Consider the following 17,362-nt stretch of genomic DNA (forward strand, 5'->3'; position numbering starts at 1 on the left):
GCTAGCCTTGAGATGACATGCTGACATGCCCATCGTGTCACAACCCTGGCCTTACAGACAGCCCTTTTGCAGGTACTGGGCTACTTCTGCTGTCACCCTTCTCCTACACTCTGGCTGGGTGCCCAAGGAGGCTACGCCAACACCAAAAAACCAGACAGCACGGATGGAGTCTGGTTCAGTCGTCCTCAGTCCTGAACTTACCACTCTGCTTTCCCAGAGCAGTGAATGGGATTCCAGACTTATGTTTTCATGGGGTCCTTATGTGAGACCAGGAATGTCTGGCCTTTGAAGGCAGGGCTGGCCCATGACCTACCTATAAAATTTTATGAAAACTTTGTGTATTGTGCCTTTGGTGGGGGGACTTTTATTATCTTTACAAAGGGATCTGTCACCCCCAGAAGACTGAAAACAACTGCTGTTCATTTGGCCAGATGAGCCCATTCTTCAGGGTTCCAGGCAAGATCTGACCTCTGCCTTTCAAAGAGAAGTGTGTGTATCATGGAACCCCCATGATGGTGTGTCTAAGTCTGCAACACTGTTCCCAGACTACTCACCTTGCCAAGTCATTCAGATCCAACCGGCCATCCTTATTTTTGTCAAAGATCTTCATCTGGAATGCAGAAGAGGACATGATTGTAAGAAGTACTTGTAGCAGGAATTCACTCTGAAAGTTACTGGAGCACTTTGCTGTTTTGCCCTTCTGATTCCACAGTTGTCTAAACTGCCTGAGGCTGGCTCATGTCACAGAATGCTCCCTACAGAGCACAGGAGAAATATCGCTTTTCCATTAAAAGCCAAAGTAGTTGAGGAGGATGGGGCAGAGGGGAAAGCCTACGTCTCTAGGCTACAAGGATTGTAGGAAGGAAGACAGGGACAGGAAGAAACAGGAAGAAACAGGAGGCTCCAGTGGGTGGGTGTCTGAGCTCAGTCTGCTGGAAAGGAGATTCCTGAGGGAGGGGGGCAGCAGCTGAGGAAGGACTTACTGTGGCTCAGCCCCACGCCCCCCCCCCCCCACAAGACACTCTGAGCACCCAAGGGTTTGGGTGCTGGGTTGAGAGCCATGTGTCTGGCTGTGATGGGATGAGGTTATGCCAGAACAGAGGGCAAGGGGTGGACCCCTGAGCCATAGGCTGCAAAGAGAATGCATCATAGGGAGACACTTAGCATGTCTGATTCTGTGTCACCTCTTTCCCTTGCTGCTGCGACCTAGGGCTGACAGACATCTGTGGAGCCCTGCACATAGGTGTGCTGCAGCTGAGACATGCAAAAACCACTCTTTTCCCAACACCCACTTCACCCAAAAAGAAAAGGAAGTACGTGTAGAAAGAACAATGCTATGTTTAAGGTTTACAAGGATGCCATGACTGGATTCCTGCACACAAAGATGAAGTAACCAAGGACAGAAAAGTTTCATAACCTTCCCTGGACCCTGTGGGCTCCTGAATGTCTACAGACATCAGTCACCTCTTGATTCCAGCCTCCTCCTAAAATAAAAGAAGCTCACATTTCATGCTGAAGAAAGATGCTCTTGGGGACCACAGTCTGCTATCTCCTTGGTCTGCTGGCTTTCTAAATAAAGTTGCTTTCCTTCCCCCAGCAATTTGCCTCCCAATTTACTAGTCTGTTGTGTGGCAAGAACACGTGGACTCTGCTAGAGATGTGGCAGAGAATTTGTGGCCTGCATCTAGCAAAAGGTAAAGGATGGCTGCTGGATTAGCCTATACTTCCCAGTGGGCTAGCCAAAGCTAGGAGCATGGGTTATGAGCTCACCGCAGACTTCAGGTGTGAATACCAGCAAGGCAGCCACTGAGTGGCCAAGAGGCACCAGCCTGTAGACCAGACAAGTCAGACCTTTGTGCCCAGAGACCTCAGCTTCCCACCTCCACCATTAGGGCCCAAAGCCACTTTTCTCTCCTTGGTGCCATTTTTTTTTTTAAGATTTTATTTATTTGAGAGAGAGTGCACAAGAGGTGGGGCAAGGGGTAGAGGGGCAGAGGGAGAGGAAGAAGAAGACTCCCCACTGAATGGGGAGCCCTTCTTAGGGCTCAATCCCAGGACCCTGGGATCATGACCTGAGTTGAAGGCAGACACTTAACTGACTGGGCCACCCAGGTGCCCCTCCTTGATGCCATTTTTGCAAAAGAGTCTGGGTTGGATGAAGATGACTGAGAAATCTAAGAGGCCAAGCTCCTCCCTTCAGAAAGACTTAGCATTATTTAAAGAGACTATTTAAATTATTAGATCAGAGAAGGCTTTGAACAAGATAATATTAAAAGTTAAAATCAGGAAGACTAGGTTAGTTTAGGCAAGATGGAGGAGAGACATTTCATGGCATATTTGAGTCATATTGTGAATGAATTTTGTGACTTCACAACATTTCAGTGCAGCAGAGTATCTCTAAACATATTTGTAGGAAGAGGTTGTACGGGGGAAAGAGGGAATGAGAAAAACTGAGATCATATCTAACAGTTTTTTGCATTAAAAAACATATCCATCCATCCTTCCTCACTCCCTAAATCATTTCTTTTTAATATTTGAAATGAATTTGAAAGTCCATTCCCCCAAAACTTTAGCATCAAAAATATGTATTACAGAATCCATTAAAATGCAGGTTCTATTTTTATACACTTGGATATATTACACATCCAGTCATGCCCCTTAGACATAAATTCTGTATCCAGTAAAAATCTGAGAGCAGCACGCTTTGCGGGAGACTGAACCATGAGTTATTTCCCATGACACCATCATTATAAAAGGTCCTATTTTAATAGAGAGCTAGATGATCTTGAGCTTTAAGCAAGTAGTAACTCATCTCGAAAGATGTAGGCCCATCTCCACTGCTGTGCAGACTACTCAAAGGGGAAAATGCCCTTTGCTCAAAATTGGCATGAGGAAGAACTGAGCACCAATGTGGTAAATCATGCCTCTGCCCATCAGAAAATGGGCTACACAGTTCACTTAAGAAGTTCAGTGAAGTGGCCAGAGTCAGAGCTGTGAATTGAGGGTCATCACCATTAGCTGGTATATCAAGTCATGAGGCCGGTGAGGTCACCAGCACGGGAGGGAAGAGCTCTCGACACGGAGCCCAGGCATGTTTCCCATCAGCCTGGATCCAAGAGTTGAGTGCCTCCGTCTATGGAAGAAAGCCACAAGCCAGCAACTTCCATCCAGGCCTGAACGCCAAGGACTGTGACCAGTGGAGAGGATAGGACAAGCTTAACCTCACATGTCTCTCTGTCTGCCATGGTCTCAGATTTTAATTTGCACATTTACAAGAGTTCAAGTTCCATGCTCTAATTAGGTGTGTGAACTTAACATCTCCCCACATGCATTAGCTTACATTTTTAAAAGTTCAATACTACCTGATAATATTCTATTCGGACAGCTAATCCTCCCCCCACCCCACTCCCAGGTACTCTCAATTAGATGTCATAATTGGATTTTGTTCATAGGCTGTTTCCTTCCTTGTCCAAAACATTAATCAGGAGTTAGGAGAACGTCAGGTCTGCAGACCTCGACTTTGTGCTTAGGACTGGGAGCTCTGCTGTGACTCGTTCATTGTTCAGGCTGCAGACCACTTTCAAACATGCCAGTCCTCTGGGTCTATTTGAAATTTATTTAGCAGCTACATTTCTGAAATAAAGCGTTTGATGCCAAACCTTTGAACCAGATCTGTAATGCAGTGTTGACCTCACTGTGCCCATTGCTCAAAAAAAACCATTAAAGCAGCAGCAGATTTCACACTTGGTGTATCACTTAGTTAGACTAAGGTTCTAAAATCTCTTTGGAGAATATTGAGTTTCTGAAAGTTCATTCACCCACAGGTCGCTAGGGAAATGTAAAAAGTCTTTGAAAAACAAACAAACTATAGTCCAGGTCCCAAATATGTTCTCTGGAAAAGTATATATAAGCCGCCTCTGAATTTAAGGAAGTCAACTGAAATAGATCAGCCATAACCTCATTAAAGTCATCTCATCTTCTGGTTAGACTAGGTCTCAGGGTGGAAACTCCCTTACTGGCTGGATTCCTCAACACTCGCTGATCACCTCAAGGCGTAAAGAACCTGTGAGGGGCCACTTGGATTTGATTGGTCGCTAGCCTATCCCCACACGACAGTTCAGAAAAAAATGAGTGCTTATGGGCAGCCACAGAAGCAGAAGAACCACAGGTTTTGACAATGAAATAGACAAAGAATAACAGGACAGTCTTGGTCCATGGATGGTTCTCAACGCAGATACTCTAAAGCTGGGTGAGACCACTGGATCCCCCTCAGCTACTTCACAGGATTCTAGGCTTCCAGATCTGAGCTGAGAGCCATCAAAAATTGTACGTTGCCAGATCTTCTTCAGCCCAGGCCATCCCCATGGAAAGTGCTGCCAGCCTGGGGTTTTTCAAGATTGAAACCTAAAGGCTTCAAAGAGAAGTGCTCTGGGCGACTAGGGTTGCCAGGCTGAGGGGTGATGTGTGGATTCTTTCCTGCTGAGTGTTGTCTTTGTAAGCAGCCCAATGTCTCCTTGACACCCCTTCCTGTCCCTTCTGATGGGCTGTTTGAATGAGATGCCCCCCCGGGGGGCTCTCTACAGGCAAAAAGTTATCTTTTCTTCCCAGGTCCTTCTCCTCCCCAGGTGATGTTGTAGAATCCTTTCTCCTTCCCTGTTGTCTTCCATGTTTCCTATTTTGTGTTGAGTAAGATGTCAGTTCTTAGGATGATTCATGAACAATCCACTTTCTTAGGTAATAAATTCTGGTGCGGCTTGAGAGCTTGAGCTCTGGTATCATCTCCTCCTGAAAAACATCATGAGAATCTGACGTCCCCAACACAGCCTGTCCTCGCCTGGCTCTTCACTCTCTTCCGGGGATCGTCATCACTTCTTGATCTCTCAGCAGAGCTTTACTCTTCCCGTTTGGAAGTTTTCTTTCTAATGACTCAGTATTTCAGCTCTCAGACATGAGTATTGTGGTGGAAAAGGCAAGCTTTGGAGATAGATTTGGGTATGCATTTCCACTCCATCCTTATTACATTTGACCCGTGAAAGTCTGCAATTCTCAGTTTCTTTCATTTATAGAATGAGGGCTAAAAAAAACCCTTATTTTTATGAGGTTGTTGAGAGAATCAAATGCAATGTTTGAAAAGTGCTTTGCACAATGATTACGAGTCAAGTACTCAGGACTGGAATAAAGGCTAGTTGTGTTGCCGTGAAAACATCACGTGTCCTCAGTGGAGAAGGCATCTTGAAACAACGCAATTTGGACTCTGTCCATCTACCTACCTTCTCTCGTCCTGCCTTTGCAGAGGCTTCCTTGTGATCTGCCTGATTTTTGAAAAGCCAGACAAACTGGATCTCAAGATGAGATCGCTGTATTTAGGGACCGAAGGCAAAACTGAACTCAACTTGGTGGATGGTCTATGACAATGACCAGCACAGTGGGGATGAACAGGAGCGACCAGAGTGAATTTTTGCTTTTTCCCTCCTTTACCAAATTGTCCCTAACTGGAAGACTCCATACGGTCAGGGACCATATCTGCCTTGGTGAGTTCTCCCTAAATATTTGTTGAATGAATGAACTTACATCTTTGAACTAGTTTACTAGCTCGTAGTCGGACCTGGAAGAAAAAAGCATGAAGGGAGTGAGGGTTTGGGTGCGGGAAGACATGCTGGGTCACTTTGAGAACCTACTCCTTAGCCTACTAAAGCACGTCTGACTCAACTTCAGGAACATAGTGATATGAATTCTGAATCCACAGAGACATGTCACAGGCCTGTCCTGCTGGGATTGTCTCTTCATATTTGTTCTGTTCTGCCTCTTCCACATCCTCTGGCTCTCATCCCCACTCCTGGTACCTGGTTTCCTGCCCCTCGTCCCTCTGGTCATCAGCGTGGGGCTCCAGCCACCCTGTCTAGGTCTGCCCCTGGGCTCAGCACCGCTCAGACCCTGCCTGGTGGGGACCCAGTCCGGATGACTGTCTACACGGGGTGAAGGACCCCAGTGGGAGCCATAAAGGATCAAGCTCGGCACTTCCAAGCACTCCTTCTGGCTCTGCCTGGAGGGTTTGGTTTAAAAAGAGGGAAAAAAAGAATTTCAGGGCACCAAGCACAGCTTGAGGGTGCTTGGACCTGCGCAATCCATGACTTATGAGGCACCCCAAGGGGGAGCAGGAGCCGTCATGGGGGTGGAAGGGCTCAAGGAACACAGGCAAGGGAGGTGGGAGGTCCCAAGGGCAAACTTTGCTTTTGTCATCATGGCTTCTTATCTTAGCTGGCTATTAGTTAGCATACAAATTCAGTTCTGACAGTTGGCATTAAGTAGCCTATGTGTGCCTGGCCCCGAGGGAGGGTAGGGAACGCAGAGATGCGAGGAGATGCGATGCTGTCCTTGCGCGGGAAGAGTCACCAGCTGGTAAAGAACAAGATCCGTAAACAAGTAATGTGTCAGCGTTGTCCTTGACCCCAGCTGACTCGTCAGGAATCCTGCTGAATCCTAAGAAGCCCCACAGGGTCTGGCCTCTGTTTTCTCACCCACGCTCACTCTGCCCCAGCCCCGCTGCAGTCTTCCAGTCCTTGAAGATCCCAGGCGCACTGCTATCCCAGGGGCTCCGTGCCTGCTGCACTCGAGGTCCTTCCGCAGCCTCCTCTCCTCCCCAGGCCCTTGTCCTCGCTGCTTTGCTGCCGTGGCTAGCCTTCGCTCTGCTCTACGTTTTCATTTTTCCGTAATACTTGTTACCCTCTGTCATGCAATCTAATTTATTATTTATTATGTTTCTGGTTATTGTCAGTCTCCCCTTTGTCTGTTTTGCTCACTGCTGGGTCCCCGGCCACCAAAGGGGTGCCTGGAGCATAGCAGATAGTGGGTAGTTGTGGGATGGGTCGAACAGATGACTGTGAGGGGAACTCAGTGATAGGTACAAGGAAGTCTGGGTGCACAGAAGAGAGGCACTTTGTCGACTACAGAAGAAGGTTCTGGAAGGTTTTCTAAGGCAAGGTGATGTCTCACCGAATCTTGAAGGACAGGCAAGAACCAGGAGAAGAAAGAGAGGGAAAAAATAGTTGAGCCATGTTAAGAAGTGAGAAAAAGGGGCACATGGATGGCTCAGCCGGTTAAGCATCTGCCTTCAGCTCGGTCATGATCCCAGGGTCTCGGGATCAAGTCCCGCATGGGGCTCCTTGCTCAGCAAGAAGTCAGCTTCTCTTTCCCTCTTCCCCTCACCCTGCTTGTGCTCTCTCTCTCTCTCTCTCTCCCTGTCAAACAAATAAATATATACATCTTTAAAAAAAAAAAAAAAAGAGGTGGTTTAGCATTACACTTGGAGCCTGAGGGAAGGCCCTCAGAATCAAAGGTAACCAAACAAATACTAGACGGGCTGGAGATCCTGAGTGAGAGTATTGCATTGTGCGGCGCATGCTTTGTAAGTGAATGACATCGAGGTAACAACAGTCAGTGCTGACGTGGTGTGAACCTAAGCCTGGAAAAGTGCTCAGCTGGAAACGGGATCTGCTTGTCTTTCTCTGTCCCAGGCAGTTACAGTGACATCGCTCCTTTCATAGTCCTTATTCTGCTGGCGGTTTCACTGGAAATCGGGTGGAAAGAAACCCAGAGATCTCCCTGTACTGGGAAACTGCTTCCTGCTTCGAGGGGACTTCCCACGTCACCCTGCAGTGCTGACTATATATGTACTTGGGATCTCAAGCACCCCGCTGCCTGTTCTCAAAACAGATCAACAGAGCAAGACACCAGATTATGTCCTTCATTGCGATCCTGGCCTGGGGCTGGCTTCTGTCCTTGGAATGGGCTTAGCCTCTTTCTGGGTCATTTACAAGTCTTCAAGGGTAAAAGCACCTTCCTCCCACCCAGGGCAGGCGCCTGTGACTGGGGCAGCATTTGGGGACTTAGAGTGCAGAGTGAGTGGCAGGAGGGGCCGGGCTGAAAACCAAGGGGGCTTGGCTTCCAGTATAACTGGGGCCTCTGGCCCAGTAACTTAACTTCTCCCAGTTACCTGATCTGGGAAGTGCATTTGAGAATTCGACATGGTGGGGCGCCAGGGTGGCTCGGCTGGTTAAGCACGTCTACCTTTGGTTAAGGTCATGATCCCAGAGACCTGGGATCGAGCCCCCAGCTCGGGCTCCCTGCTCAGCAGGAAGTCTGCTTCTCCCTCTCCTGCCTCTGTCCCTCTCCCCGACTGTTCTCTCTCTCTGTCTCTCAAGTAAATAAATAAAATCTTAAAAAAAAAAAAAGAATTCAACAAGGTGGTGACTGTCACTTACCCTTTCTAAGGCTTCAGGATAAGATATATAGCATGAACAATGCCAACCCTGCGGAGAAGTCACAGAAATAGCACCCTATTTGGAAACATCACTTAAGTGGCACCCATTTTATGGGAATTCACGACCTCTTCCCGGTGGTGCATGTTCCCGACTGGGCTCCAGGAATTTGAGTAACATCAATCTGGTCAAGAACGCCTCATGTGATAGATGTAACAATCCTACAAGCAGTCAAGCCTTCACCAGCCATCTCCTTCTTATTGACTGAGAAACCACCTACGGAGTTCGATTGGAAAGGAGCACGCGTCTGGGGCCGGGAGGGGGCTCAGAGGAAATGGAAGGCAGGGGAGCCAGGCTGCTGATGCATGGTGGGGGGGATGCGCGGGGAACGAGCCGGAACGGAAGGTGAGGAGGGGACTACCACAAGCAGCTGCTCCCAAACCACCATTTCCCAGGGAGTTTTGACACTGAAATAATCTCGGTCATTCAGCATGTGAATGCCACAAGGGACAAGTAAAGTAACGACAACAAGGACCATAGTAAGCCTGAAAATGAGAGTTAACACGTCTCATGACCCAGACACCTGCCCAGTACTTCGATTGCCCTCACAGTAATTCAGTCCTATTAACCCCCCATTTTATGGATGAAGTAAGTAAAAGGAGAGGCTTGACAGTCTCCTAAGGTCATAGCTAAGACGTGGCAGAACAGGGACACACCTTTCCTGCCCAGCTGACTCTCAGCTCTCTAAGTGGCTTCCATGTGTTTGGTCCTAGTTGTCTAGGTTTCTGATTGTCCATGTTTACCCGTTTCCATGTGGCTTCTGGTAGGATTGAGCTCATTGGCCCGGTGCCTAGTAACCCAATGTTGACTGTACTTCCCTGGTCTCCCCAAGGACAGGTGAACTGCTTTCCATCTCCAGTACATGCAGCCCCAACCTCAGAGAGGGGCTAACGAGGCTCAATGTTAGCCCATTTTGGAGAGTTGACATTTCCTCTTGCATTCACTTGGTCCACACATGCTCACTGGGGCACTTACTCTGCGCCTCTGCTTCTGAGCCCTGGGGAAGCGGGGGGCAGAGGGGTGGTTAACCCCCTTGTGGAGATCCCATCGCTCAGTTACTTACCATGGTGCCAGTATATTCTTCCAGCTTAGCCTCAGAAATGGCCTTTTTGTGGTGGAGGAAGAGGTCTCGGAGGAAGTTCTGTGACATCAAGAGAAGAGCCACATCTTAAACGGAGAGCAGATAAACCTCCAAGATCTCAGGAGGACTTACATCAAGGATTGTGGTTCATTTTTTTTTTTTAATGGAGAAAATAAAATGTTTTTAGCAAGCAATAAATCCAAGAATGGGGAGGGATGTCCCGTTTAAAGGATGTTCATAGAACCCAGAGAATAGCTCCAGGCATGGAAAAAGTGTCAAAACTCCTCAATGATGCATCTTTCCTAGAGAAATCGGTATCACTTGTACTTTCTAAAGCTTTTAAACACAAATACTGTTTTTTAAAGTCACACATTCAAATCCAAGTTGCTTGGGCTCACAGAAATGAAATTCATGATCCACGTGCATCCAATTCCCAGTGGCAAACCGGCACCCCGCCCCCCAGTGAGAGACCCGCCCCGTGACACTTACACGCAGCTCAGCCGCTGATATAAACCCACTGCTGTCAGCGTCATATTTGCGCCAAATCTGAAATACACAAAAGCCAGGCATCTGTTTATGAGCCCAGCGGCCATGTAAACAAGCACACAGCCAGAGAGGTCACGGAGGACTGATGCCCACATTTGTCCCGGGTCCGTGTGCTGACGCAGAGAACGTAGCCTGCAGCTTTATCAGGAAATTGCACACAAAGCCGGCAGGAGGCAAAGCCCGGAGCCCATGCAAAGTTGGGGGGCGTCAAATGGAGGCACCTGCATCAAATTATAACCCTTAGTGAAAGGGTGAACCCCTTCAAAATAGACTGTGCTGCCCGCAGGCCCTCAGGGGTCCTCCCTGTGTGGCCTTGGCTCTGGATAAAGGGACGAAAACATCTCAGGTAGTTCCCAGTGATGTGACAAGCCTCTCCTTGGCTTTAGGGTATAAGGGCAGCCTGCATCTGGCTGAAGATACGCTCACAAAACTGAACAACTGAACACTTCTGTAGGCACGCTGAACTGCTTTCTCTCATAAGCGGTGTGATTTGGATCACCTCGGATTATCCTATGCTTAAGCCTCACAGGTTGGCTATTTCTCAAACTCTTGTACAGAATCAGAAAGTAGGGGTGTCTGGGTGGCTCAGCCGGGTAAGCACCTGACTTTTGGTCTCAGCTCAGGTCTTGATCTCAGGGTTATGAGCTCAAGCCCTGCTTGGGGTTCCAGGCTGGGTATAGAGCCTACATGAAAAAGAAGAAAAGGAAAGGAACAGAAGAAGTAACACTGTTTTTTGGTTTTGTTTTTAATTAATTAACTTTTTATTTGACAGAGAGCAAGACCCAGAGAAAAAGAGAGAGAGAGAGAGAGAGCACAAGCAGGGGGAGCAGCAGAGGGAGAGGGAGAAGCAGGCTCCACGCTGAGCAGGGAGCCCGATGTAGGGTTCGATCCCAGGACCCCGGGATCATGACCTGAGCCAAAGGCAGATGCTTAACTGACTGAGCCCCCCAAGCGCCCCTAAGTTCTTTTCTTTTTTTAACTGACAGATCGTCTGTAGGTATAGAATGGGTTAGCTGACTCACTCACTGCAGGGACCTTAATTCTAGACCCCAGTTAGCCTGAGCACCCTGCAGGGCTAGTGGGGGTACTGATGGGCCATGAGAAGACTGAGAAACTACATGCCCTATGGCCCCTGAACTCAGCCAGACTTACAAAGTCAACAAATGAAATATAAATTACATTCAAACTTTTATGGTGTGAATATACCAAAGCTAAGAATGAGAATTTTAAATAATAAATCAAACCATTTTCCATGCTTTTCTTTTCTCGTGCTATTCTCCAAAAATTTTCTGTCTACATTATCTTATAATTTACTACAACTGAGCCAGCCATTGGAGACCCAAAGATTTCTATGTGAATAATGTGCTCACCTATCTATCTATCTTTTTTATTATTTATTTATTTATTTGTTTGTTTTTTATTATTTATTATTTATTTTTAATTTTTTTTAAAAGATTTTATCTATTAGAGAGAGACACAGGAGAGAGAGGGCACTCAAGCAGGGAGAGTGGAAGAGGGAGAAGCAGGCTTCCTGCTGAGCAGGGAGCCCGAAGCAGGGCTTGAACCCAGGACCCTGGGATCATGACCTGAGCTGAAAGCTGATGCTTAATGACTGAGCCACCCGGGTCCCCCTTGCCTATTTTTAAAGAATGAAAGCAAAATAAGAGATTTCCAGGCAAATAAAGTTTTACCAATAGAATTTAGTAAAGGATAAACTCTAGGAAGGAGGAAAATAAAGAGACTCTTAGTCACAAAAAGCAATGGTTCACAAAGATGATGGGTAACAAATCTTGACTGCATTAAATTTGCAGGGTTAAAGAAAATAAGACAGAACTCATATCCTGCACATGAGCTGGGCACCCTATATTAGGATTAAAGTGTTCTAAGGTCCGGTGGCCTAGGGGGAACATAAAGGCATTAACTTAGAATTTTTAAAAATATATAGGATAATAATAGGTTATAACAAATATAACTTAAAGAAAAGAAATCAGGAATCTGAAGAGATATGTATATTTTTTTAATTGGGTAGAGAAAGGGAAGGCTCTCTGTTATGGAAGCCACTGACCAACTTAAAGGGAGGGGGTAAATGGAATAAGTTAAAAAAAAAAAAAGCAAAAAGATAGGAAAGCTCCATAGTGCTCTTTGCTTTTTCCCATTCCTCAGAGTTATTCAGTATTTTGCAAGGCCTAACATTTTAATACTGTGTTTCTGATTATAAGAGTAAATCATATTCACTGTACAAAATTAATGAGCTACGAAAAGGAGAAAACTACACTCTGCAGGTATATCTTTGTGTTTCCTTTCCTCGTATTTCTATTACACACACGACAAGACTAACTTGGAGGTCATATTGTCTATACACTTGGGCAATCTGTTTATTATTTTCATTTAAAACTTTCTGAGAGCATTTTTGAGCACCATTAAAATCATTGTGAAAATGTCACTTAAAGTGATTTGTAAATAATTATGATCTGTGCACAGTTGGAAAATATAAAAGTACAAAGAATATGAAAACCATCTGAAATCTTACCACTTAAAAGCAATTAGCGTTTATCTTATGTTTATCTACCTACAGTTTAATTTACGTAGGTGTTAGGGTGAACCATTTTTTAAATAATGTTAAGATCATAATGTATGCACAGTTTTGCTTCTTAACAATATAACACATTTCCTCCAATTACAAACATTTCTGATTATAACTTAAGATAGATGCCTGGAGCAGTAGACTTATTAAGTCCAAGGGTAAAGATATTTTTAACTTTGAATAATGACATTTTAAAGGATCCTGATTATATTTTTTGTGAAATCACTCTCCATAAAATTGTTGCAGTGTGCATGCCTACCAACAGATCATGAGCATCAATCTCAGGGCTTCCTGGCTGGCACCATGTATTTTGTTGATCCTCTTAAAATCTTTACCACTTGGATTGGCAAAAATCAGTTGTTATAAATTGGCACTTCTTGTCTACCAGCCCACCTTTATTGCCCATTCAGATCTCTCCCGTGAATAGTCTATGCACGTGCTTGCTCAATTTTATGACTTCCACTTGGCCGGAAGTAACTACAGTCGTGTAAAAGGGTGCTAAGCTATTATCTCCTAAATGGGGTCTTGGTAACTGTTTCAGGAACCACCTGGGATGCAGTAGCTGTCTTGAGTCTGCTCTGAATTTCCTGGTCTTTGTCCAAAGGATAATAACATCCGGAGGTTGAAAGAGGAGCTAAGAGGAGGCACTGACAGCCTTCAGCGTTCTCTCCAGCACAGCGACTGCAAACAGAAAGTCTGCTGGCTGGATGGGCACTCTAGGGAGTTACGTTTTCATGGTATTATACCTTTGAAACTAGAATTAGTGGCCAACATATAAAAACAAGTAGGCTAGATGTCCAGACAGCATGCTTAGAAGCCAGCAATCCTCTGGAGCTCCCCGGGGTTCTCTGCTTTGAATGGGACACCTGCTCTCTGGGCTCTGGAGTTCCCAGCCGACCCCTGTCATATTCCTCCATGTTGGCCTGCCTGCCTGTTGTCTGGGCCTCCTCCAGCTCAGGCTGAAGGACTCTGTTGGCTTGGGAGCAGCCTAAGGCAGCGCCCAGAGCGCACGGGGGTTTGGGACCCAAGTTCTGGCTCATCACCAAGGGCTTCTTTGCTTGGTCTTACCCTCTGAGGGTTTGGGGACTGGACAGGATTGCTGGCCTCCCTCGTGGGTGGCTGGGATCCTGGGCTTTTCTCAGTCCTCATCCTCTGTAGAGACACAGCCAAACACTTACCTGCATAAACTCCACACTGCTGTCCAAGGGGTTTTCCTGACGAAAGAGCAGCAGGAAGTTTTCATCTTCAGACAAGAACATGTTGGCAAGCTGAAGAAGCAGAGAGAAACAGCAATCAGCCACACCGACCAGTGCTCCCTGGGTAAAAGACACAGTGGGACATACTACAAGGGGAAGAGGGCTTGGATTTCCCAGGACCGAGAGCTCCGATTACAGTTCTGGGCCCCTGACTGCAGTTTTGGATTCCCTGATGCTTTCAAACATTGCTCTGTTACTAGGTAGGAAACATGGCAGGAGTCTGCCTCCCACGAGCTTATGATCCAAAATCATAATCCTAATTTTATTTTATTTTTTTAAGAGTTTTATTTATTTGAGATAGCACAGAAGGAGAGTGAGAAGGAGAAGCAGGCTCCCCACTGAGCAGGGAGCCCGATGCAGGACTCCATCCTAGGGACCTTGTGTCATGACCTGAGCCGAAGGCAGATGCTGTACCAACTGAGCCAGCCAGGCGCCCCATAATCCTAATAGTAATAATAAATTTGTCAATGCTTAATATGCTCCAGACACTATTTTAAGACTCTCCCATATTAAAATAATTTAACTCTATTTTATAATGGGAAATTAAAAGAGCGAATAATTCCTATATGTGCCACGATCTGTTCTAAATTCTTACATATGCTTACTCACTCCATCCTAGCCCCAACCCAGAAAGTACGCAACACACTCCCATTCTCATTTTTTCGTCAAAGAAACTGGAACTTGGGCGCCTGGGTGGTTCAGTGGATTGAGTTTCTGCCTTTGGCTCAGGTCGTGTGTGATCTCAGGGTCCTGGGATCGAGCCCCGCATCGAGCTTTCTGCTCGGCAGGGAGCCTGCTTCCCCCTCTCTCTCTGCCTGCCTCTCTGCCTGCTTGTGTTCTCTCTCTCTCTCTGTCAAATAAATTAATAAAATCTTTAAAAAAAAAAAAAAAAAGGAAACTAGAACTTGCGTTGGTTATGTGGCAAGTGATCGCACCGGGACTAGGGCCATCCTTTCCAGCTTCATGCCGTGCTGGGGAGATGGCGTACACGCGGTCTCTTCACACCATGGGCACAGACAGGAGTGACAGCCGTCGGTGTCCTGAGTGTCGGCTGTTTTACTTCTTCTACATTATCAGTTCCCAGAGGTGGTCTGGGTGTGAGCCATTACGTCGTCCCTCCTCCTATCTGAGCACCAGTTCTACTGATTTAGGTCACTTCTCTCATGAGTAACAGTGACATTTTCTTCCCATGATGCATGACTATAATTCTTACTTCAGCGCATGGCTGTGTTTGGCTGGGCTCATCCCATCCTACGGTACTGCCGTGTTCCTGGCTTGCGTTGTCCCCCAGAAACAGTAGCCACTCCTTCTGTCTCCATGCTCAATGCCACAGTGAGTCCACACAGAGGCTGTTGGGGGTGGGGAGGTGTGTTGAGCCCACACGCCTGTTCACTCCTCTAGCTGGATGTGGGTCTGCTCAAGGACCTACCGTGTGAACGACAGCAATCATATTTTTATATCATGTATCGAGTAGCTATGACACGGCAGGCACTGGCGACATACTTTTCATTTATGCTCCATTAAAGTCTCATACCAGGGGCGCCTGGGTGGCTCAGTGGGTTAAGCCGCTGGCTCAGGTCATGATCTCAGGTTCCTGGGATCGAGTCCCGCGTCGGGCTCTCTGCTCAGCAGGGAGCCTGCTTCCCTCTCTCTCTCTCTGCCTGCCTCTCTGCCTACTTGTGAACTCTGTCTGTCAAATAAATTAAAAAAAAAAAAATCTTTAAAGTCTCATACCAGTCCTACTGGTATGATACCCCCTTTTACTCATGGGAGCAGGACAGCACAGTGTGTGTCTGTGACAGGCTTTAGAGTGGATCCTAATTCCTTCTCCATTGTTCACCTTTTATTTGGTCTAGCACAAGTTAATTGATCCCTCTGTGCCTCGATTTCCTCACTGGTAAAATGGGGATAATAATATTTATATCCTGATGCTTATGTGAAGGCTAAAAGTAAAATGAGGCACTACTTATAGGCAAAATTCCTTCAATAAATGCTAATGCCGTGTTGATGAAGACCATGAACCAGAGGCTCGGGGAGAATTAACTTGGCCAAGGTCTCACATTCACCGCGTGGACTTGGCACTGCCCCAGCCCCATCCCCCACATCCTGCCACCCCCTGCCACACCTGTCTGGGCTCCAAGGTCCACTGGAATCAGCATCCTCTTCAGAACTACGTGCTTTTTCCCATGGGGTAGGACAAGCCAAGAAACCAAATGAAAACGTGATTCACAGGTCCCCAGCCTTTAAAACACAGTCTGTCTTCAGCTTTGATTGGAGGGGCACAGAGGAGCCCGGGGCAAATCAGATGCACAGATAATCCCCCAGCCTAGCTTGGGCTGTCCGTGGTGAAGTCTGCCCCACCTTAGTTGTGCTAGAATATCTAATATGTGTCCGGGTGGGCTGATTTTCAGGTCTCAGCGACCTGTGACTAGAGTGAGATAGGCCATGGTACAGCAGGAGGAGGTGGGGGGAGACTTGCTACTCCGTAAGCTCACAGACTCCAGAGGTTTTAAGGGGCCTGGGACGGGTGTCACCAGATCCCATCAGCTTATCTACAGACAACACCTCCGCTGTGCATCTGTGGGTCTCCATGACAGGATGGTTGGCACGGGAGTCCAAGTTGTTGCCGGGTTTCCAAGTGCTTCGTGAAGCTCTGCCTGTTGTTAGTGAGATAACACCGTCGTTTTCAGCCATTTCCCGTGTTTCGTTTTTTCTCCCTTAAGCCCACACACATATACTGGGCACCGCTAATGTTCCGCTGTGCTCTGGGGGCTGGAGAATGCAGCAGTGAACACGCGGTCATGAGTCCTTCGCTATTTCTAGCTTGAGGCTTGCGTTTACTTGCATCAATTATCTACCATCGCTGGTGACATGAAAAATTTTTGCCTTGGAGTGAAAATTTTGGAAATGCTAGGGTTCTGAGAAGGCTGCTTCCTTCCTGGCAAACATGTCTACTTTTCGTAAGGATACAATTATCTTGCCCTAGTATCATAATTTTTTGAAAAGAAAGGTACTATGTGGGCTGGGCTGAAGAGAGACGGCTGCTGTCCATTTTGTTTCGAATGATCTCCAGGGTTAGATCTCCCCAACCTCCACTGGGAGCTGATGCAGGAGTTTCAACTCATTTCTTGTTAGTCAGTTTTTCCTTATGCCCGGGCTGGATCTGAGCAGCACACAGCAAAGGGACCCATTGGATCGAGTAACTGCAAGACCTCCAGCATATGAACTCCCCAGTTACAATAACTACAGATATTGCTTGACCTAAAGAAAATGATACGGGTTGCTAAGAAAATGGAAAAGGAGAGGAGATTACTTCAAAATGCTGGGTAGGCCAGCAGCCTGGCAGACAGTTCTAGCTTCCCATTCAGATATAAGATTTGTATTATCTTTGGGAGGAAAATGACAGCCCGAAAAGGCTCAGTGGAGAAAAGGACAGTTGGGAAAGGTACCTCTTTCATCAGCACGCGCCCATCTCTGGAGACACCCTGCAGACCCATGAACTGTTGCTTCATTCTCTGCACATTTTCTTCCACGCCTGCCTCCTACAATAGGCCAGACAGAGCCTCATTAAACCCAT

At 46.8% G+C, this 17,362-nt stretch overlaps 1 protein-coding gene across 1 annotated transcript in view; it reads right to left on the reverse strand.

Moving 5' to 3' along the window:
- The window catches only part of LOC111138640 (secretagogin, EF-hand calcium binding protein), a 36,655-nt gene that overhangs the window by 14,051 nt on the left and 5,242 nt on the right, over nucleotides 1-17,362 (reverse strand). Inside the window, exons 3-7 of the mRNA XM_022490671.1 lie at nucleotides 17,235-17,327; nucleotides 13,708-13,797; nucleotides 9,889-9,945; nucleotides 9,382-9,459; nucleotides 555-610 (exon numbers count right to left, since the gene is read on the reverse strand). Of these exons, the coding sequence (XP_022346379.1) occupies nucleotides 555-610; nucleotides 9,382-9,459; nucleotides 9,889-9,945; nucleotides 13,708-13,797; nucleotides 17,235-17,327 (374 nt within the window). The remainder of the gene's footprint in view (nucleotides 1-554; nucleotides 611-9,381; nucleotides 9,460-9,888; nucleotides 9,946-13,707; nucleotides 13,798-17,234; nucleotides 17,328-17,362) is intronic.

Source organism: Enhydra lutris, unplaced genomic scaffold (assembly GCF_002288905.1).
Source record: "Enhydra lutris kenyoni isolate GAN:26980312 unplaced genomic scaffold, ASM228890v2 scaffoldscaffold93, whole genome shotgun sequence".
Taxonomy (NCBI): Eukaryota; Metazoa; Chordata; class Mammalia; order Carnivora; family Mustelidae; genus Enhydra; species Enhydra lutris.